We start from the raw sequence: 24,437 nt of genomic DNA on the forward strand, positions 1-24,437 counted from the left end.
CTGTTCTACAGCTCCTTACTAATTTGAGTTATTCTTCAACGCATCTAATTTATCTATCTAGCGTATCTAATCCCTGAATTTCTTGAATCAGAACTCTTAGTTGTCACTACGTTCTAAAGGAAAACTCAACAGTCCAAACGTCAGATGATGAAATGTCCCACTCGTCTCATCACCATTCCAGTCCTATCACTCTGGGACACAAAATGACCATGCCTCAAGTCAATGAGCACAAAGTAAAAAAAACTAAAAACTAAACACAAGACGAGTCTTCAATCAAAACAAAAACACACTAACATTAGCTTGACATGACTCAAGGCAGGACCACCCATGAATTACTCAAAATGATGACATTACTGGCCCTTTGATGGGCTAGTGAGGAGGGGGAAAAAGTCCCTGACTATACAATACCTTAGCTGTGGTGAGGCTTAGTCCATGTGCAGCACTCCCTCCTCTCTCAGTATATCAACTCTACAGTCTGGTTTATATCTCAGCCCTCCAGCAGCACAAAGAATTCCTGCTTACTCTTTCAGCAGCTATAACTACCAGAAAAGGCAAAGCCTGCCTCTTCCCTCTCTCTCTCTCTCTCTCTCTCTCTCTCTCTCTCTCTCTCTCTCTCTCTCTCTCTCTCTCGCTCTCTCTCGCTCTGTCTCCCTCCCTCCTGTGCCTTACTCTCTTCTTCGCTCTCAACTCTCCCTCCCTCCTCGCCTTCTCTCTTGAGCAGACTGTCTCCCAGAAACTATTTTCACTTGATTTGCCTTCTCCCTCTTTCACACGCTATTGATGCCTCTTTCTCTCTCTCCTTCTAGTTCTCTGCCACTATAGTATTCCACCTCCAGCTCGCTCTCTCTCTCTCTCTCTCTCTCTCTCTCTCTCCCTCTCTCTCTCTCTCTCTCTCTCCCTCTCTCTCTCTCTCTCTCTCTCTCTCTCTCTCCCTCTCTCTCTCTCATTTCTTGCCCCTCTGTACAGTACTGTACCTCCCTCCCTATCTATCTTTTCTTTTTTTAGTCTGCTTTGTTTACAGAGTTAGCTAAACTCAGCAGTGCAGGAATCTAACGTTGAAGGCAGTCTCTTCAATTGCTTCCTGCACGGAGCCAGTGAGCCTTCACTTCCTCTGAGTGGACAAAACAACCTTTCCAGCCCAGAGAGTGGACCAGTGTAGGGGCAGGACTGTGACAGGAAGATCACAAAAAGCGAGATACTGAACCAAACACAAACACACTGATGCGGTCAGTTATGTAATACTGTAAGCCCAAAAAGCTGCCAACTCACAAACCACAAACTTGATTTGAGTTTGAGTTCTTCTGAACTGAGGTACTCTCAGTTTGAATGAACATAAGTGGCACATGTAATAATACAATGGCAATTCTCAGACTATGAGGATAAACAGACTGCAAAAGAATAGAATTATGGGCTGGTTTCTTCACTTGACAAAGGCCACTGCTGCAGGTCTGACAGGAGGAGGAGACCACCCAGGCTTTGGTTCAGCTGGTACAGTAGAGAGGCAGGAGAATACACTGACACCTACACCTTAGTGTACTTACATTGTTGGAGATACCCTTAGAAATAATTAAATTAACTAGCTTGCCTCTCGATCCCTTATCTTCAAAGACTTCATCAGCCCACTGGATAAACGAGATAATCCTAGCCTGCTGTGGATTTGTACAGCACTTGTATTCAAACTACTGCCAAATGAAATACTCTTTTGATAATGACTTGGCGTGCCACTGCCAGCTCCCTCTCATTTAAACTTTGAGCAGCTGAGTTTTACCATCCACTCTAACAGTCTGCACTAAGCTCTGCCAATAACGTCTACAATGAGTTTACTAGGAGAATACTGCAGCAAGGAAACACAATGTGTGAAATCTGGAAGACTGGAAATTCAATCTTTGACTTCTGTCTAGGTCAGTGGGGGAAGGAAAAAGTAATCCCAATAAAAACAGTCCACTTCCAGACATTCTGGCTTAGAAAATCCAATCCAAATAAATCCAAACTGCTTGTGTGTGTGTTTTGTTTACAGCTCCAGTTTCCTGTGCATTTTCTGAACATCCCAGAAGATAATCATTCAAGAGAAAATGAGCATGTCAGCTGATTTAAGAGGGAAGAGGCTATGCAATCAATTTCAATTTGTTTTATGGAAAAGAACACAAATCCCAGTAGTGAAATCAATTAATGTTTTCACCAAAAACAGATATGTAGTTGGAGTTAATATTTGGTATGTGTGGCTGCTTTGTGTGTGTTCCCTCGTGCAGAGGCTGTTACTTGTTCGTCACAAAGCAAAACTAGCAGAGCGAGCCTTCTTTCACTAGACTCTGCTTTTCCCAGCTGTCTCTCCACAGTGTGGCCCGCTCCTACTGGAGCGTGTCTCTCTTTTCAGCACAGTTCTGTCGCCTAAAGTAAAGGGATTGGTCATGTCAAAAGGACCAAATATTGACCAAGCCTTTGGTCAAACCTTAGCTTTTGTGTGGGTGGTCCTGTTCATTCACTCTAGTCGGAGCAAAGCCAGACACCAGTGTCACTCAACCAGACAACAGTAATGACAACAGTAATAACCGAGCATGATTGATCAGCGCACAATAACAATTCTACTCTGCTCATTGAGTTAATTGTATCTATGAGTCATCCATGAGCAACAGGGGGATCTATTTGTGCTCTAGAATGATATGATCTATTAATGGAGTCAAATCTACTTCCAAAATAATCAGATAGCATTACTTACATTTCTGATGAAAGCGCATTCATGGGATATAGTAGCATTCCAGAGATAGCTTTCCCATTCCTCTATCCTCTCTCTCTCTAACTCACTTACTGTATCACCTTCACTCTCGCTCTGAGCCTGCAGAAGTTTGAGGACATGCTGTTAGAGGTTGATACAGGGCAAACGTTTGTACCGTTTTCTCAACGAAACTATGCACCTCTTCTTAAGTAACAGGATAGCTCATTGGGAATGAAGATGAAGTGACCTCATTGGGTGATGTGAACTTCACTCATCACTCTTCATGCTGCAACCCCACCCCATCATTTTTTTCCATCTTCATGTTGACAAGCTGCAACTGTAAATTCCACAATAGAGTGACGCAACAGGAAACGTTTGTGACCTTTCAATGGTCGACGATTAAGAAAAATAGATTGTATTTATAGTACATGGCCATATGAGGCAATGCAGGATTTACAGTACAGAGTATCTAGTTACAAATGGTCCACTTCAATGCAGTCCCAAATCTTAAGAGTCTCATCTGTGAGATCCCATCTTGTGAAGAGGCCACCAGGACTGAGCAGTGCATTATGATGGGACACAGGTTTACAACTGTCTTTACAATAATATCAGGCCCAAGTATGTGCTTACTGCTTTCTAGAGACCAAGAATGAATACAACACTTCAAATCAAATATGAAGACAGTGTTGAGTGTTGACTTCCCTGACAGAAAACAACCGAACATCTGGCGTACAATGTGTGAGTGTGTGTCTGTCTATCAGCAGGTCAAGGTGAGAGGTACAGGGGCTCCTGAGGCTCACAGGTGTAGGTGGTCAGGTGTCAGGGTTACCCAGTCGTCACCCCACACGGCCATGTGCAAAGTCTGACTCCCCTCTGTTCAGACATCCTTCATGATCACACAAAGGATCCCCCTCAGTGGACACATGAGGTATTCCAGCTACTCGCACTCTGAGACACACAACACACGTACACACACTCAGCCAACATTAATTTAATTAATTAATTTCGCCATTTAGCAGACGCTTTTAATCCAAAGCGACTTACAATTACGAATTACAGGGACATTCCCCCTGGAGTAACTGAGGGCTAAGTGCCTTACTCAAGGGCACACAAGTAGTGGTGTGGTTTCAGGCGGGATTTGAACTCACAACCTTCCGATCACAAGTCCAACTCACTATCCACTAGACCACCACTACCCCTGTAGTCAACATCAGCCTAGTGCACCTTGTGACTGGCCGACGTACACTGCAACTTACTCTAATACTGATATCATCATCATCCTCATCATCACCGCCATCATCAGTAGCAGCAGCATGAGCTTTTTCTTACTTGATTTCATGTCAAAGCCACCCACTGCATCTACTGTAATGGTTGTGTATTTCTGTTTTGTCTATGTTCTTTAGGCCTAAGAGGGGGGGGGACCCTTGCAGAGGTCATTGCAGTTCAGGCATGTGACACGACCACTCCATCATTCACATGCAGCTGCACTTTTATATGGGACCAATTAGAGCCGGGTGTGATAAAGGCTGTTCTGTGTTTCTGTGAGTAGAGGTGGGGCGGCACGGCGCGGCAGACCCAGGCCGACCGGCAGCATAACTGTCCTCATACATGTCAGGACACTGCTTTTACTGGAGCTCAAGCCCTGTTTGGCTTGGCCTGGCTCCAGCCGAGTATAAATCCTAGGCTTGGATGGGGTCAGCCTCCACATATGCAGAGTTCAAAACTCCTACATTTGATCATCCTGTACACATAGACTACAATAAAGATTATTTCGATCCAACCAAACAAAAATGATTGTTTTCCTCCCTGCATTGTGCAGTCTCTGTGGAAGTCCGTCGGTTTCAATGAGATGTGATGCGCACGATTGCAATTCAGCAGCTACAGGACGCCACGTGCACACAGACTGCGACAATTTGCAGTCCAACAATTGTTTTCCCCCTGCTAGAGTGGTGTGGGCGAAACCAGTGTGTGTGTGTGTGTGTGTGTGTGTGTGTGTGTGTGTGTGTGTGTGTGTGTGTGTGTGTGTGTGTGTGTGTGTGTGTGTGTGTATGTATGTATGTATCTGCATGGAGGCATTCTAGACTATAGCTTGTCATATAGAATGATATGATATATACCTTCGTTTGCATTAGCTATTGCTTGGAGTTTGGACAATTTGAATTGCATTGGACTTTCATTCAAATTGCACTGTGTAAATCTGCAACTTTTATTACAATAAGTTTCTTTGTTTAACTCTGGCTTTAGGCTCTAACAGGACATGCTGTTACTGACACCCTGTACAAAAAAGACATATCAAAAATATTCTTAATCTATAGAAATGGTGTTCTATAAATATCACTTACAGTACAGACATCTTTACACTTGGATGCATGCAGTGCATGTTATAGATTTCCCATGTTATGTCCAGCTTTCCAACCACAAGGTAGAATCAAGTCCACAAATCATTCCCACATGACGGAGTCTGAGGACACATTCTAATTTACACATCTGTAACTGATTTGACTTCCTGGGCATGTCGCCCTCTACTCTCCTCCTGTGGCCTTCTGAAAGTCATGAAAAACAAAGTTGGAGCAGGGACAGGACTAGAGTACCAGGACAGGACCAGAGGACCAGGACAGGACTAGAGTACCAGGACAGAACCAGAGGACCAGGACAGGACCAGAGTACCAGGACAGGACCAGAGGACCAGGACAGGACAGGACTAGAGTACCAGGACAGGACTAGAGCACCAGGGACAGGACTAGAGTACCAGGACAGAACCAGAGTACCAGGACAGGACTAGAGGACCAGGACAGGACTAGAGTACCAGGACAGGACTAGAGTACCAGGACAGGACCAGAGTACCAGGACAGGACTAGAGGACCAGGACAGGACTAGAGTACCAGGACAGGACTAGAGTACCAGGGACAGGACTAGAGTACCAGGACAGAACCAGAGGACCAGGACAGGACTAGAGTACCAGGACAGGACTAGAGTACCAGGACAGAACCAGAGGACCAGGACAGGCCAAGTACCAGGACAGAACCAGAGTACCAGGACAGGACTAGAGTACCAGGACAGGACCAGAGGACCAGGACAGGACCAGAGGACCAGGACAGGACCAGAGGACCAGGACAGGACCAGAGGACCAGGACAGGACCAGAGGACCAGGACAGGACTAGAGGACCAGGACAGGACTAGAGTACCAGGACAGGACTAGAGTACCAGGACAGGACCAGAGGACCAGGACAGGACCAAAGTACCAGGACAGGACCAGAGGACCAGGACAGGACCAGAGGACCAGGACAGGACCAGAGGACCAGGACAGGACTAGAGGACCAGGACAGGACTAGAGTACCAGGACAGGACTAGAGGACCAGGACAGGACCAGAGGACTAGGACAGGACCAGAGGACTAGGACAGGACCAGAGTACCAGGACAGGACTAGAGTACCAGGACAGGACCAGAGGACCAGGACAGGACTAGAGGACTAGGACAGGACCAGTGGACTAGGACAGGACTAGAGGACTAGGACAGGACCAGAGGACTAGGACAGGACCAGTGGACTAGGACAGGACCAGAGTACCAGGACAGGACCAGAGTACCAGGACAGGACAGGACCAGAGGACCAGGACAGGACCAGAGGACCAGGACAGGACTAGAGGACCAGGACAGGACCAGAGTACCAGGACAGGACAGGTAGTGGGGTAGTGAAGGGTCTAGTGGATAGTGAGTTGGACTTGTGATCGGAAGGTTGTGAGTTCAAATCCCGCCTGAAACCACACCACTACTAGTGTGCCCTTGAGTAAGGCACTTAGCCCTCAGTTACTCCAGGGGGAATGTCCCTGTAATTCGTAATTGTAAATCGCTTTGGATTAAAAGCGTCTGCTAAATGGCAAAATTATTTAATTATTTATTAATTATTAAAATTAGGACAGGACTGGAGGACCAGGACAGGACTAGAGGACTAGGACAGGACTAGAGGACCAGGACAGGACTAGAGGACCAGGACAGGACTAGAGGACTAGGACAGGACCAGAGGACCAGGACAGGCCAAGTACCAGGACAGGACCAGAGGACTAGGACAGGACTAGAGGACTAGGACAGGACTAGAGGACCAGGACAGGACCAGAGGACTAGGACAGGACTAGAGTACCAGGACAGGACTAGAGTACCAGGACAGGACCAGAGGACTAGGACAGGACCAGAGGACCAGGACAGGACCAGAGCACTTTTCATCTCTATGACTGAACTGCTTCAGGCCTGGCTCTGGCTACTCTCATGTCACTGGATATCCATCAACCAATCACAGTCCATTAAACTGACCAGACATTGCTCATAAATATTCAAATTCTGATCAGTCATGAGAGTGTCTTTGCATGGTTCAAATGTTTGGTAAGCAGTTGAAGTACAATCTATAAGCAACACCAGGAATCCTGCAATCAAATCACCGTGTGGACAGAAAAGCTGAGAGGCCAGAATCCAGCATGGTGTGATCAGGATGTGAGCATCATCAGCCAAAACCAACTAGATCTTGAGTCGATTGAAAAAACATCTGCTCGGTCTCAAACTACTGACAGTGCACCTGCTCCCCGTGATCTAATATATTTACATAGAGATCTTCAGTTACCTTACATGAATATCACATTAGGAAAGCATTCAACAACAATATTAACCTACTTGCCGCAGCTAGAGGAGTAGAAAACGATTCTTGGAGATTGAACAGACCTATGCGTGAGCCGATAGCGAGCAGGTTTCTGAGCAATTTCAGGCTGTGTTATTGAATATATTATGTGTTTATTGTGCTTTCATGTCAAGGTTCCCATTTTCTGAGAGAAGAAAGGGGCTCCTACATTCCAAGACAATAGTTTGTATCCCTGGAATATCTTGATGAATCATCCCTATAATCAACTCCTGATTGAGGATACCTGGGCCATGTGCGATTGATAGGTACTGCTTTGTTGAAATAAAAATAAAAACTTTTCAAAGTCTGCATGTAGCAGTAGCCTATAGCCAGTATTGACCGTCAAAATGAGACATAGTTAAATCACAAAGTAGCATGTGCTCTGCTCTGAAAGTTACTGAAGCCAACTTCGGAAAATGCTAGATTCTTAGCAGGCTACTGTAGTTCACAATTGAAAGTATCTTGCCTAGTAGTCTTGCCTCTAGGAATTTGAAAGTTGTGTTGAATCTGGCCCATGCCCTCCTCTCCTTATTTTCCTGTCTATCTTCACTAACTCCAATAAAAGTTTTTTTTCAGAAGGAACAGCTCAACAACGCTCTCTCTCTCTCTGCTCTCTCTGCTATAAGTAACCCTGGAAAGAGCAGCACTTCATACAGAACTCCTTAAATAGCTCAGGCCAGGGGGATTCACTATCACATAATCTGACAGCATCCTTATTAAATGATGAAGACAGACATTAATAGATAGATAAACATGTCAAAGAGGCATATGCAATTGATCAAGAAAGCGCAGCACTGCTTACACATGTTGTTCCACATGACCAAATATGGTAGTTTAGGAAAAAGCCGTTTTCCAAATGTTTGTAAGATGCAGAGTACCTATTACCTTCTCAGCTAAATCAGGGAGAAGTTGTTTGAAGTATGTTTGAATAGGAGGGTGATACTGTATATCATATATCAGATTTGATACACATCTGGAGATACAGTAAAGGTCCATGTGCACTTGGGTGGAAACTGTACCATGTAAAGATCTGTCCATCAAGATCTCTAGAGCAACAAGCTTATCAGTGGGCCTCACTCTTCCCCTCTTCACCTGGTCTTTCTGTGCCCACTGCCCAGGTATGTTTCCACATTCCTCTCAGGAAAAAAAAAGTTGAACCGAGAGACCAGCTGCAACAGAGCTTAGAATAGTTTTGTTTATCTGTCATCTGCCTGTTTTGTCTGTGATGACAGGTTACCAGCATTGACCTTTAGAACATTTCATAGAGACATTTCATGGATCGAAAAAAGCAGCGCGCCTAATGAGTCTTGAGACATTGGTATTCAAGTTGTTGATATTCAAATTAATTCTTGGGTTGGAGTTTCCTCTTCAATTGAAATAGATGCAGCTATGTTCCCGATCACATCAACTGAAATGACTTGCTTACTCTCCCTCCTTATATGGAAGCACGCAGGCAATGTTACTTATAGTAGCGTAGCTTGGCATGGCCATGAAGAGAATCCACGGTTTACTCTAAGAAATACCACCAGCTATCCTGAGTGGTAATCCAGGAATAACTTATTTCCATTGTGATATCAATTGATCACTTTTACATCTACGATTGTTTGTCTGTAAGTCTACAAGGTGAGATAGAGGAAGAGAGTTAGAAGTAGTTGAAGTAAGCAGATCTAACTCATCTTAATATCCCAAAACGTGTCATCATCATCAACATCATCATCATCATCACAATGAGTTTATAACTTCATGTGATTTTTCTTTCCTGGTGTTAAGAAAATCGAACCTTTGTAAATAGCAATGGCAATGTACCATGTTGGCTGAATGACGGCTGATGAATGACTCACACTGACCTCTCTCTCTCCTGTAATTCGCTCATGTGGAAAGCCATTTCCTCTCACATTTAGTGTCATACCTGTACAACCACTGAATAGACAGCCTCCCGTTCCACTTAGGCACACCACTTATCACCACAGAGCTCTATTTCTCCCCGGACAGGCTCAAACACTATTTGTTAGAAGATATCATATTGCAGCACATTCATTTTCTCATGTTGTCAATGGCTGAGTATGTGGCCCACACGTGTTGCAAACAGTGTTAAATTGGATAATGTTTCTTTGACTATTCCTTAAAGCATTATAATTCCATGAGGAATTCCCTACAGCAATGTACAGAAGCCCAATGTGTGCAAACACAATTTAGACAATTTTGAACTAGTATAGTTCAAAGGTTTTAGTCATGTGTGCATGCTCAACTTAACTTGACTGCACTTTCCTGTAAAACAAGGTAATTGCAGAGGTAAAAGTCCAGATACAGTACAGTATACCGTGAGTTTAGAATTATAAGGTTCTATCTCCGTTTAGGGTAGTTCAGAGATATTGAGCTTCAAAGTTTTTACACCCAAGCTGGCAAAACTGTTATGTAGTATAATCTACTATTATAGCTCAACAAGACCATCACCCTACAAGTACTTTGAGGATAGAATAACAAAATCCTGGCACATTTGGAAATGGGATTTTTTGAGATGGCCCAAATGGAGATAGAACCTTATAATTCTAACGTAGCGATACAGTATACTAACAGAATAACACAATATTCCTGATCTTGGAATGGTCTGTTTAAAGGCTGGGATGACGATGAAGAGACATAGGTGTAGTAAATTGAGACAGATCCCTGGTACGGAGAGAAAACTATGGAAACGGTAGGGACCATGGGTATGGATGTACTATGCGCATGTAATATGCCTTCTACTGTATGAGTACTTCTACTGAGGTGCCTTCCCACATTCAAGAGTAGGTTTGGATTATGAATGTGATCATTTACAACTCCAGAAGGACTACTATAGGCTTGTCTACAGTATGTAACTGTTACAGTATTTGGCCTGGAGGCAAGATTGTTTCACATGACGTCTACAATTGATGAGACTGGTGGAATACACCAATTATTCCCTGAAGCTGTATAGCAGCAGCTGCCAACCTAGTAAAGGCCTTGGTCTGATGTGGGGAGAACCTCTCCAATGACTGAGCAAAGGAAAGGATGATCTTGTAGGAGCCCTAATTGGAGCCAAAACACATTCCCCGTCCCCCAGGAGACTGGACCATTGTTCATCAGCAGACTGTTGCTCACACTCCACCAGAACGTGGCTCTGGCCTCCATTCTCAATACCATCTAAGGAATAGAAGCCTGACTTGGCATGTGCACCGCGGCACACAGCTTTTCCATTGCTAGACGCCTGCTTAATGTATGACAAACAGAGTGTTAAGTCAAATTATAGTATCCACTCCTTCCCTGGGTAGAGCAGATGCAAGGGCTAATCCACAAGGAGGGGGGGAAAAAGAAAATAATTCCATTTTTTTATGTTACTTGCAAAATGTCTGCAAGCTAATGACAACATGTTTGCACAGACCTACATCAACAAAATCCATGGGTTTCATCTTACTCTGACATCACGATGGAAGAATGTTCAATTTTCTATTTCTCTGTCATCTCCTGTTATGCAGTACTATGCAAGTCCAATATTTCCAAAGTGCTCCACATATCTATGATTATACAACTCAGTGTGTGGTGTTTCCAAATAGATATGCCTTAGAAGCCAAGCTGACTTCAAACATAGTGAGTCTGTGGCTGCTTTCATTCCCACAGACTGCCTTTCATTACCCAACATTACCATCACTGGAAGTGGAGGTCTAATTAAACATTAAAACAAAGCCTCTGATTCACAAGGTGTACCATGTGCTTTAGTTCAAGAGATCTGAGACAAGACTAGTCTTTCCCTCAATTTTATTCAATGAAAATTGGAATGCAGAAGACATCCTTGGTAAATGCATGTTGAAAAAAGAGCATATATTTATATTCAGTCTGAGAACGAAGAGCTCAAATAAACGAGAGAAAATGCAAATACATTCAATCACTTTTCCATCATGATTTTTTATCCTGTGATTTAAAAATGTTGCTGGTCAAATGCCAATATTTAGCTGACGGTCTGCTTATAATCTGCATTGGCCCATATTTATTCAGCATGACATGGATGTGAAGCTGCACTTATCTAATTTGAAGCTACAATAGCATCTTGCAGGACACAATGTCTTGATAAATGCTAAAACTATAAAAAGTACTACTGTACATGGCTATTTGAGCTATGGCATACCTCTAAAAAGCACCAAGGACACCCAAAGGATGAGCTCCTTACTTTGGGTAGGTGCTTTAGTGTTACACCCCCTTTCTAAGGGCATCACTCCCTATGGTCCCTTCTTTCCCATAGAGGCTATCAGACTGGAAGCACAGGGCAGGACTCCTAAAAAGGCAGTACTCCTAACATCCTGTCCAAGTCGTCCAAGCTCCATACAAGCCCTGTTAACACTAGGCAACGATCTGCCCCATACACCTGCCGGTCACTCCACTCCACCACCTCTGCTGGCCGGCCTGCTCCACCACCTCTGCGGGGCTGCAGCGGTCGCACTGCCCGGTCACAGTATTTCACCATCCTGGCACCACACTGGTGGAACGAGCTCCCTGGTGGAACTGTCACGACTGCAGAGTCACTCCCTGTCTTCTGAAGACCCACCTCTTTGGGCTGCACCTTAGCTTTCCCTCCTCCTGTCTGTCGTGTTTATAATACCCTTCATTTTGTCAGGTCTCATGTCCTATGTTTTAATATGTTACTATTGTTTTATCTCGACCGAATACTAGTTTGCAAGTTTTTTTATTGTTGCAAGTCGCTTTGGACAAAGGCATCTGCTAAATGCCCTTTAAAAATGTATACATGTACAAATGAGTTACTCCAGTGTCACTTGAGTGTAATTGTGTGTGTAGGTGTGTGTGCGTGTGTGTGTGTGTGTGTGTGTGTGTGTGTGTGTGTGTTGTACTGCCACTGAAATAGATAGTTTACGCGCTTCACAGCCTCGACGCACGCAGAGCCATTTGATGGACACGGCTGATTAGGAGACAAACTGATTATAGTGGGAGAGATCCTCATTTACATTAGAATGGGGACATTACATATAGGCGCAAGTTCAGTCTGTGGTGAATGCTGGGAGCTGCTACAGTCAGTCCTATCTTTGTATATTGAGTTTGCCTTTGATAATGGACATCAATAATATAATGTTTCATTTCACTTCATTAAGAATTGTTCTGGGTTCAGTCTGCTGTCATCCGTCCTTAATGAGCAAGGAGGTTTTGTAGATGAGCATGAGCCAGTGGATATTAGGACAGATGTGCAGGGATGGCCAGTTGACAGAGGAGTACTATAGAGTGTAGTGGTGTGTTTTGAAAGGGAGAGAGAGAAATCACAGAAGAAATACTGCCCTTCACCTGATGTTCTTTTAACTTATTAACATAATATAATTATAGTCTATGTGGGGTTGCTGCTTTGAAACAGATAGCAGAAGTATTGATTTAAAATATATATATATACAGATTTACGGATGTAGACATTGAAACTGTAGTCTATGTTGCTGGTAGATTTTCACGTCGGCCTCACCTGCTGAAAAATATGAGCTGGTGAGTTTTGGCCCTAATTACTCCTCGACGCTTGCACGTGCCGCGGCCAATTAGGATGCGTCGTCTGTTATTTGGACATCCAATGTTTCCTAATTGGCTTCTACAATGATCTCTATACTAGTGTCATAATACAAGCTGGGAGGTTAATGCATATCCAACATGTTTTCATTTATTTCAACTAGAGGGACAGAGCTGGCAGAACTGATCTTGCAGCTGCAGCGACTAAATAAAATCTTACGAGATGAACATGGTTTTTTTGGTGACCCGGGTCCATCTCTGTCTCGACGTGTCCATTACTGTCATCAAGGTAATGTATCAATCTCACAGTTTATTTTCTTGCTTATTTGTTCAGAGAAAACTTCTTAAAATGATAAGGCATGTGTGGCCTGGGGTGGTCCAGTGGTCTACAGTGCACACATATGCCCAAGTCGGCATGGGTTCAAATCCGGCCCATCCCCTGCTGTACTCTCTCCCTTACTTTCCTGTCTGTCTTCACAATCTCTGTCAAGTAAAATGAAAAATATGAGTGGGACTGCCCCACTCAGAAAAAAATAATAATAATAACAACAAAAGTAATTATAGGGTATGCATCTGTCCATCGGTAGCCTCAACAAATGTATTGATAACTCACCTATCCACGTGCGAGAGATGGCCGTGGCGAATGTCCAAGTTTTTGTGATTCGTATTCACACCCGTACCTGCATGCAAATACCGTCAATGTTCTGTCGTGCAGATATGAGTGGGCATATTTGTCACACAACACCACCGTGACCAGCCGAGCGCATCAGTGGATGTGAGCGTCCCTCCATCCAGGACAGGCTATACAACAAACGCTATGTCAGCAGAGTCCGGAGGACCATCAAAGATCCCAGGCTCAGGCTCATAAACAAACCTACTGAAGACTAATGACTATTATCCCCAACAAGCACATCCCATGTATACAGACTACCTAACCTGAAGCACACAGTCACTTTACTCAATACTACCTCTTACACCCACTGCAACTGAGTGCAATACTCATGACATTTCTAATTTTTTGCCCTATTGCCTTATTTGTCTCTGTGCTGCCATATCAAGAACCGAGGGCTAAACGGATTTTACTCTACACTTGTAAGGTGACGTAACAATAAAACTTGAAACTTGATGCTTAAGTTTTGGCGTAGCATAATAAAGTACACTAAATAATTGAAAACGTACCTGTCTTGCAGAGTGAAGTTCAGTTCGGTTTTTCTGTTTGAAGTCACAGCTAGAAAGCAACTTGAAAGGTTTTTTGTTGTTGTTGTTGTTGTTGTTTTTTTACCTCAGCCACACTAACTTGCAACTTCTGTCTCCTCTTGTCTGATCACTGCTCATGTTTTTCACACAAGGTGTATACTTTTGAGCTCTCTCTTTCTCTCTCCCTCCCTCCCTTCCTCTCCCCCCCCCCTCTCTCTCTCACACACACACACACACACACACACACACACACACACACGCGCCCCCTCTCTCTCTCTCTCTCTCTCTCTCTCTCTCTCTCTCTCTCTCTCTCTCTCTCTCTCTCTCTCTCTCTCTCTCACACACACACACACACACACACCCTCATACACACACACACACACACACACACACACACACACACACACACACACACACATACTCTCTATTTCTCTATCTCAGCATATTTGGCATATAACGGTTGCACTAACTCCAGCAATCAGCCATCATGACTATAAAGGAGAGAGTTGTTCATGTAAACAGAGCACCACTGTGAAGGTTACTCAAGGGTGCTTCTCTCAACAGTTTGAAGGAAAGTGAAGAAAGTTGACAGCAATCATCCTCATCAGCCATACAGCAAAAATAAGTAGGGGACTCTGATGTCGTCCAGGTGAGAATGTTGATGATGATCATCAGATTCTCACTGTTATCGTAGTTTTACCATCAAATTTAAATGCAGTTACAGGCTAACAACTAGAGTTTTATAACAAAAATGTATATATATTTTTTTTTTAAACAAGACTTGAGATCAAGACAGCTTTGTAATCTAAGAGGAATCTAAGTACTATGAAACGTATGAATAAATAAGACACATAAAAATCCTTTCCAGCAGCTGACAAAACTCCAGCAGCTGACAAGAATGTGTGGCAGAATGTGATTGGTAAGCTCCTACCATACATGGAAATATTGCTATTCCTACAGTGCCAACATAATCAAAACTACTCAAGTGTCACCTAAATGAAAGAGAAATACAAAAAACATATTGTACATTTAATACAGGTCATATAAGTTCTGCCAGAACTGTTATAATAGTCAAATAGTTATGGTAACTGATATTGAGATATTATACAGAATAAAGATAAACATGCTTCACAGACTTCAGTGTCTAAACAAATGAGGAAAATGCCCTGCTCCAGTTCTGTTATACATTTACACATAGGTTACAGTATCCTTCTCATATGGTTTTGAATATTGTTTGGCAAACTTGAGCTCTGCAGGCAACTGAACTGGATCCTAAACTGAAATTAATAAGGAATTATACCAAAGTAAGCGAAGCAACTTTTCTTTCCTACAGTTGAAGTCGGAGGTTTACATACACTTAGGCTGAAGTCATTAAAAATGTTTTACTTTTTTTAACACACTCCACAGATTTCATGTTAAGAAGTTTTAGCAAGTTTCTTATCTACTTTGTGCATGACACAAGTCATTTTTCCAACAATTGTTTACAGACAGATTATTTCACTTAAAATTCACTATATTACAATTCTAGTGGGTCAGATGTTTACATACACTAAGTTGACTATGCCTTTAAATAGCTTGGAAAATGCCAGAAAATGATGTCATAGCTTTAGAAGCTTCTGAATCAGAATCAGAATCAGAATTGCTTTTATTACATCCAATGTACGGGTACACAAGAGTAAAATTCTTAATGCCAATGCACACGGCGTGCGATTTTGTCACTCACTTCGGTGGTGTGAATGGAGAATCGAATGTTGTTGTGCGACAAAATGCACGTGTGCATTGGGCTTTAGATTCAGGTTCTTCGACATTGGCATTGCAGCAGAATACAAGATCAACAATAATAGAATAAAGTTAAAATAATGAAGTATATATGATATATATATATAATAATAATAATTTAAAAAAAAAAGTATAATAAGGTATAATAAAGTGATATGTAAATGATGGTAGTTGTACTACAGCGGGACCATTCGTACTGCAGTAGAACAGTACTGCAAAATGCTGTGCAGGTTACAATGACATGAAATGCAATATCATACAATATTCAATATAGTACAGATGTGATACAGTACAGGAAGTTCAAGTAGTAGTCAGGTAGTGTTCAAGTAATCAGGTAGTGTGCAGGTAGTCAACATACAGTATATATTATTTACACAGTGGGGGTGGTTTGGGGGAGACAGTCTTTTGCTTTCTTCCAGTGTATTTCCCCAGGAGCCAGGGATTAGCTGTTCCACATCCTCTGGGTAAATCCTCTTGGTTCTGATAAGTTAATTGACATCATTTGAGTCAATTGGAGGTGTACTTGTACATGTATTTTAAGGCCTACCTTCAAACTCAGTGCCTTTCCTTGACATCATGGGAAAATCAAAAGAAAACAGCCAAGACCTCAGAAAACAAATGATGGACCTCCACAAGTCTGGTTCATCCGTCGGAGCAATTTCAAATGCCTGAAGGTTCACGTTCATCTGTACAAACAATAGTCCGTGAGTATAAACACCATGGGACCACGCAGCCGCCATACAGTTCAGGAAGGACACACGTTGTGTCCCCTAGAGATGAACGTACTTTAGAACTTAAAACTGTTACTGTTGATACCTGTTCATTCTTTTCTCTGGTTCTTATAAGTTATATTAGTAGGCTTGTATAGTTTTACAGTTGAGTTTGCACGTTTTGCAAGCTGCGTTTAAGTTACCAGTTCACTCGGTGGCCACATTGGTTTAGTGATTAGCCAGCTCCGGGCCGCTATACCTGATGTGTTGCTGTCACTGGAGTTGGCTTGTTGGCTATAAAACCATTTTTATAGAAGACTAACACGATTAGTTTTATTTAGCTAGCTAGGTAAATCTTTCAGCATGGATAGGTGGCATCCTAGCTTTGCATAGAAATTACTGCATTGAGCTATATTTTTACTGTTCTAGCCTTCTAGACATATTGTCACAATATGTGGTGATCCGATCATTTACTAAACATCATCTTAGACCTAAACGTAGAGCTAAACTTCAGCAAGTAGACTGTGATTTAATTGCACTCGGTAGGCAAACAGAACATTTCTTTATACTGTCCATTCTAGCTTACTCACCTTTGTCTTCTTTTACCTTTATTGATGTTTACCCTAGCTAGCTATCAACTACATTCTAGGAGTTCTACATTCCTTTACACACACCGAAAAATATATATGAAAGAAAAATAATAGCATCTGCTCATCCTATTGGGCCTAGATATCGTTCTATCCTAGTAGGCAGAACTATTCTAGTTCATCATACAGACACGGCTGCCTGACCCTGTGCATTCTATTTTATTGTAGCTTACTGAAGAGCCAAACCAGAGAACTTCATAAAATCGGCATAAAGAAGGAAAAAGGGGACAAGAGTCTTACTTTTTGAAGAAATGTCCTCTGGTGTAATGAAACAAAAATGATTGGCCATAATGACCATCTTATGTTTGGAGGGGAAGGCTTGCAAGCCGAGGAAACAGCATCCCAATCGTGAAGCACAGGGGTGGCAGCAGCGTCATGTTGTGGCGGTGCTTTGCAGCATGACCAAGCTCATGTCTCAGGGCTACACTGGGCTCCAGCCAAAGGAACCAGTTGCCAAAGTTGCCCAGCAACATTCCTTCATTGTGTGCCCTATTTGTTACTGCATCTCACTTCAAGTCTGGCTATTATGCCAAGCTATCAAAGCATCATTATTCTCTATCCTCGAAAACAAGCATGCAATGTAAGTCTCAGCCATGCTTAAGAGACAACAGTCATGATAGTATTGGGTACATTAAATTTCCCTTTTATTCCACCATGCAAACCAAAGGTCAGGTCAAGTTTCAAAACTGAGTCAACTTCTTCCTATAACTGAACATGTAGGATGACATTACGAACAATACATGTTAGAGGACTGACGACAGTACTATGTGCCATTACATTTATCTACACATTTATCGTTTTAGGAAAATGTATACATTATTTTAGCATTCATTTACCTAATGAACTGAACAGTACAATACTGTACAATACCAAATATGGTATTTATGGTACAAGGACACAGCATAAGAATGACAGATGGACACGTACAATAAACAGACATTACAAAATGACCAAAAAAAGCATAAAGTACATCTTTTCCCAGTGTAAAAAACAAAAATCACAGTACAGTAGATCCCTACAAACAGTACAAATGACATGTAGGATATAATGTAAGGAATGTTTAGTTTTCAAAACATTTTCACTCACATTAGTAACAGTGCATGTACAGAAAACAAGTGCTACAATCATTGCAAGTGGTTGTTTGGTTATCAATTCACATTGAAGATAAAGTTTGAAATAATGTAGTTTAACTCTCAAAAATAGTATGTTAAATACCACTATACAATATGTTAAATTCAGAAGAGGATTTATCAAAAGCGTTGCATATATCCTCCTTGATTTAGAATTTTAAGATCAGGTCACTTGATCGTGTTCGTGGATATAAGATAAAAGTGACCCAATATGGTGCAAATCTATAACATCTTCAGTATTCAATTGTCATCATCAAGTGGCTTTAATAATTGTATATCTGTGGCTAACCTATACCATAACTTGTGGTAAGAATACTCTTAGGGTAGAAATTGGATCAAATGTTATCTTATAAAACATGGGATGGCAGGGTTTTCAATGGCAGCAGTAGTGAAACACATTTGCAGCATCTCTGTGAACAGCGTTTCAGTCTTTTCCCGTCTTGGAATGAATAGCTTAGCTGTCAATCTCAATGAGGTAATATTTGTTAATGACATGCGTTTTTTTTCCTGATGAATTAAATTACTTTTATTGGTAAGTGCTGGCTCATATTGTATTCTATCACATCATCATTTCAAACAACCTGACCTAACCAAATACTATGATTCCAAGGCATTTTTCCATTGGAATCATGCCACATAGTACATTTTTTACATTACATACCCCTAACCCTAACATGGAAGGCACATGTGACAAAGGTTTCAAAACGGTTAGCTTGGGACTCAGAATATGTCTCAATGTAACAGCAAGCTAAAACTTTTTTTTTTTTTAAATACATTAAATAACTGAAATATAAATCCTGCATCTTCATCATTGTAAAACCTATGCATGTTAATGATCACCATGAGTCGGTTATACAAGAACTGAAACTCGTATAAACTTAGAACATGGAAGTTCTTCCGACATGTTTACTTACAGTTCCATGTTCTGTTTGAACTATCTCCTTTCGTTCCGTGTTGCAACTAATAAGGCTGTACCTACCTGCAGAGTCTGGATTCAGTCCATACCCCAATTGTGCATTCAGTCAATACACTGTAAGACTTACCCTTAACTTTGACTACAGTCTGTCCTTGCTATTGAACAATCTGTTAAAAAAAAATGAAACCAAGAATGCCGTTTTGAATTAATTTGATTAAAATAGTGCATAGGCAACCAAATACGTGCATTAGGGAAGTTCCTAGGACGTGTGTCTTACAGACAGTTGACAGGATTCAGGCCGATGGGTTGGCCTTCCCCTGGTCTTCCACCTTTTTGATAGCTGCCTGAATCTTTTCCTGGTCTCCCAGAAGCTCCCGAGGTTTCACTGCCCGAATGTTCTCATCCAACTCCACCAAAACGGGTATCCCTGTGGGTAGAGTCACGTTGACGATATCCGCGTCTGATATACCTGTTGAGATAATAGTGATACTGTTTGTGGTATTCTACTGCTGCAAAACCCTTGATACAAACTTTCGGGAAGTCTGTACAAGGTCAAAGGTCAAATATGTATTTCTTATATACAGTGGGGTAAAATAAATATTCAACACACATTTTAATTCAACATATTTCCATTGCAGCTATTCACGTGAGATTTAGACCAAACATTAGTCTTAACTCAATAAAACTACACAGGTAAAAGACATTGTAACATTCCAATCCATAAAAAAAAGCTATGTGCAATAAAGTGGATTGGGAATATTGAACACAGTAAGTAAACCAGCTTATGCCACTAATGCAGGGGTAGCCAACACGGTGCCCATGGGCACCTGGTCGCCCGCAGGAACCACGTGAGTCGCCCGTAGTTCTAAAAATAGCGCTATTTACCACGAAGGTCCCTCTAAAACAGACCTGGGCATTGTACGGCCCCCGGGCCGCATGCGCAAGTTTTTTCATAATAATAGAAATAACCAGGGATGGCTAGTCAAAAAAAAAGTTTCAGAATAAAAGTCAGAAAAAAAAGTTTCTGAATAAAAGTCTGGGAAAAAAGTTTCAGAATAAAAGTCCGAAAAAAAAAGTTTCAGAATAAAAGTCTGGGAAAAAAAAGTTTCAGAATAAAAGTCCGGGGGAAAAAAGTTTCAGAATAAAAGTCTGAAAAAAAAAGTTTCAGAGTAAAAGTCTGGGAAAAAAAGTTTAAGAATAAAAGTCCGGGAAAAAAAAGTTCCAGAATAAAAGTCCGGAAAAAAAGTTTTCTGAATAAAAGTCCGGATTAGGAGCTATGCATGGTGAGTTTTCAAGGCGATTTCAAGACTTCAAAACAGTTGAGAATGAAATGAACATGATTTGTTCTCCCTTAACCTGCAGTGTGGATAATACACCCAGCGACGTTCAGCTCGAACTCATTGACCTGCAGTCTGATACACTACTGGCAGAGCACTTGTCAGTATCACTGCTGGACTTTTACTCTTCTCTCAAAGAGGAGAACTTTCCACACATGAGGAGGCATGCTCAGAGGATGCTAGTTCTCTTTGGATCTACCTACACATGTGAATAAACATTCTCAGTGATGAAGTTCAACAAATCCAGATACAGATCCTCTCTCACTGATGATCACCTGTCAGCGGTCCTTCGCATCTCCACCTCAGACATTCAACCAGACTTCAGTGCACTTGTTCAAGCCCAAGGCAGACTGGACTTTTCTCACTGAACACAAAAAAGAACTGAAAAATATCAAAAGCACTTGTTGCTTTTTCTACTCAGATGCTTAGCTCTGTGTGTTGGAACTTTATAGTACCTTAACCCTTTTGATATGTGAATGGAGGGGATGTGATACATTAATATATGTACAGAAAATAAGTTAAGAGAAAAAAAAATAGTAGGACTAAGTAAAAAAAATAGTAATGTTTTCTATTACTTTGATGTGAATCCACTAATTATACACATGTGGACCATAACATTATGATATGCTTTTGATATGTGAATGGAGGTGATGTGATACATTGATATATGGATACAGAATATACTGCTACTACTATAGTGAGCTATAGTGCTATAGTGTACTACTATAGTGTTTTGATACGTTATGTGAATTAATGTAAGTAATAAGATAAGAGTAGCTCTCGGCCACTTACATTTTTTCAAAGTACCTCTCGGATGAAAAAAGATTGGAGACCCCTGCACTAATGGGTTTTCCTACCTGTGCTAATTAGAATCAGCTGGGTTAGTGCATGACATGTTGGTGTGTAAGTACTTCCTCTCTTTGAAAAAGGGTTTCCCACTTCTGAATACAAGTAAACAAGCCATTTGTCACCAAGCTTTCCTGCAACAAACATATTATGATGGGTGGGGGGAGGGAAAGAGCTCTCCCAAGACCTTCACAGCAAGATGTTTGAGCACCATTGTAATGGCACCGGTTACCGACAGAACTCCTAAATGTTCCTATAAGCACCATTGGGGCCGTTATCCGCAAGTGGAAGGAGCATCATTCAACCATCAACCGACCATGCACAGGAGCTCCTAACAAGATTTCTGACCGAGCAGTCAGAAAGTTAGTCAGAAGAGTAGCCCAAGAGCCAAGGACCACTCGAGCAGAGCTCAAGTTGCACACAGTTGTTATAAAGAAAACAATAGTCAATGTATTCCACCACTACGGTCTCCATTCAAGATCTCCCCGGAAGACTCCATTACTGAAGAAAAGACATGTTGAAGCTTGTTTGAAGTTTGCTACAGAACATTTGGAGAAGCTTGTAGATTACTGGGAGAATGTAGTCTGGTCAGACGAGACAGAAATCTAACTTTTTGGCAACAATACGACGTGCCATGTTTGGAGGAGAAATGGCTGTGCATATGATTCTAAAAATACCTACAGTGAACTTTGGAGGTGGAAGCATCATGGTATGGAGCTGTTTCTCCTCGCATGGTACTAGAGGAATCCAAATTATCGAAGGGAATATGAATGGAGCCATGTACCAGGACATTCTTGAAAAGAATCTGTTGCCATCCACCAGGATGATGAGGATGAGATGCAGGTGCATCTTCCAGCAGGACAATGATCCAAAACATACTCTCAAGAGGAAGAAAATAAAGGCATTGGACATTGGAAGATCAAGATTCACCAGATTCCCTCTTCAAGATGTAAAGACTGTCTGTGTAGAAGAATGGGCCAAAATCCCACCTGATCACTGTGAGAAATTAGTTTTTTTGTACAGGAAGCATCTTGAAGCTGTCATTGGAAAGAAAGGCTTCTCCGCCAAGCATTAAATACATTTCAGTTAGCGTGTTCAATACTTCTTTCCTGTGTCATTCCCATTTATATAACATTGCATACCTTTTTTTTATGGATTGGAGTGTTACAATGTCTTTAGCTGTGTAGTTGTATTGAGTTAATACCAATGTCTGGTCTAAACTTCATGTAAATAGCTGCAAAGGAAATATGTTGAATTAAAAAAATTGCTGATATGTCAAATACTTATTTCTCCACTGAATGGTCAATTTAGACCAAATCAAAATAAACTGAAAAAAAGAATAATAAGAATACGATTAAAACATCTGTAAATCTATTAATAAATGTTTAACAATAGGCCCTACATTAGCTCGTTTTTCCAGCAAGTGCAGGTACACTATAATATCTCTTATGCAGCTGCTTTTAAAGTTCCTCAGTGGCCAGTGACTACAAATAGTGTCCCTAAAGTCTGTGGGTGTCCCGAAAGGTCAGTGTAGATATCATCTCAGCCAAATGTAACATTAACTCACTGCCCTTTTTGTACAAGTTCAGCGTGCCATTTCTGGAACTCAAATATGGTCCTCCAAATTAGAGGGAAGTGACGTCTATCAGCTAGAACTAAACTATAGCCAGGGGCCTAGACTTCTCCACTAGAAGGGCCCATACAGTATGTGGATTACAATGCAAGTGAAAGAGAAAGTGGCCAGCTCATGTTAAATCTGTACAAAAGCTGGGAGAATAATAGCGTGGTGCTGAAAATGGTAAATGGTGCTGAGCGGCATACCTTCCAGGAGCTTCAGCAGAGCCCTGCAGCTATTGCCATGGGCAGAGATGAGCACGGTTCGACCACTCCTAATCTCTGGAACAATTGTACCATCCCAGTAGGGGAGGAGTCGATCCAGAACCTCCTTCAGACTCTCCGATCGGGGAAGATTCTCCTTAGACACGTCACAGGTGCTGTACCTGCGGTCATTGTATATCTCCAGGAAGTATGGGTGGGATTCGTCGATCGGGGGCGGTGTGATCTCGTAGCTCCTTCTCCACAGCTTCACCTGTTCCTCTCCGTGGTTCAGAGCCATCTCTGCCCGGTTGAGCCCGATCAGGGCGCCGTAGTGGCGCTCGTTCAGCCTCCAGGACTTCACTACAGGGATCCACTCCTGCCCCATGGCTTCCAGCACCAGCCATGCTGTGTGGATAGAGCGACTGAGCAGGGAGGTGAAGACCATGTCAAACTTGTAGCCCTGCTCCTTCAGGAGACGGCCACAAGCCTGGGCCTCCTTCACTCCGGCTTCGCTCAGGTCCTGGTCCACCCAGCTGCAGAAGCGGTTCTCTTTGTTCCAGGCCCCTTCCCCATGTCTCAGCAGAACGACTTTGTACTTGGACATCCCAAAGACAGGAACCTGCGCACACACACACACACACACACACACACACACACACACACACACACACACACACACAATTCATATGCTGAGGAAGCTGCAGCCATTACCTACTAGAACAAAGCGAAACACTCTCTATCATTGTTAACAGCTCAGCACTGTTGGCGATAGACCTTTCCCACATTAATTAAATGTTGGTGGGAAAGAGCTGGCTAGCTAGCACAAGCTGTACTAGATTAGTTTAGGTTAGGGGTTGCCTTAATGTCAGGCATGTCCAAGTGGCAGACCATAAAAGCTGGCAAATGCACAACGTTTGCAGGACCATTCCTATTACATGAGACATGTCTGATATTGCACCCAAGGTGTAGGATACTATTGTGTAAACCCTACAATGCAATTAATAACATAATAGCATAACACTATTGCTATCAACAGTTATGAAAGGTAGCCTAACGTTAGCTAGATAAAGGCAGCTGGATGCTGGATGCCCTGCACAGCCCTGTGTTGGTCCTGTGTCAGGAACCCAGATAACGGACACGCTTGCACGAGGGAAAACACTGCATTTTTCA

At 42.2% G+C, this 24,437-nt stretch overlaps 2 protein-coding genes across 2 annotated transcripts in view; both read right to left on the minus strand.

Annotated features, from left to right (window-relative positions):
• cald1b (caldesmon 1b) overlaps positions 1 to 2,814 on the minus strand; it is a gene marked incomplete at its 3' end in the record, with an annotated part of 18,877 nt that extends 16,063 nt beyond the window's left edge. The window contains exon 1 of the mRNA XM_080544686.1: positions 2,717 to 2,814. The remainder of the gene's footprint in view (positions 1 to 2,716) is intronic.
• Positions 2,815 to 19,559: 16,745 nt separating this feature from the next.
• bpgm (2,3-bisphosphoglycerate mutase) lies at positions 19,560 to 23,871 on the minus strand (the record flags this gene model as incomplete). The annotated part of the gene is made up of 2 exons (XM_080545174.1): positions 19,560 to 19,735; positions 23,271 to 23,871. 2 exons carry the CDS (start codon positions 23,869 to 23,871, stop codon positions 19,560 to 19,562), a joined length of 777 nt encoding a protein of 258 aa, XP_080401300.1.
• Positions 23,872 to 24,437: the final 566 nt, after the last annotated feature.

The sequence above is a fragment of the Nansenia antarctica genome (genome assembly GCF_963989245.1).
Source record: "Nansenia antarctica genome assembly, chromosome: 14".
Taxonomy (NCBI): Eukaryota; Metazoa; Chordata; class Actinopteri; order Argentiniformes; family Microstomatidae; genus Nansenia; species Nansenia antarctica.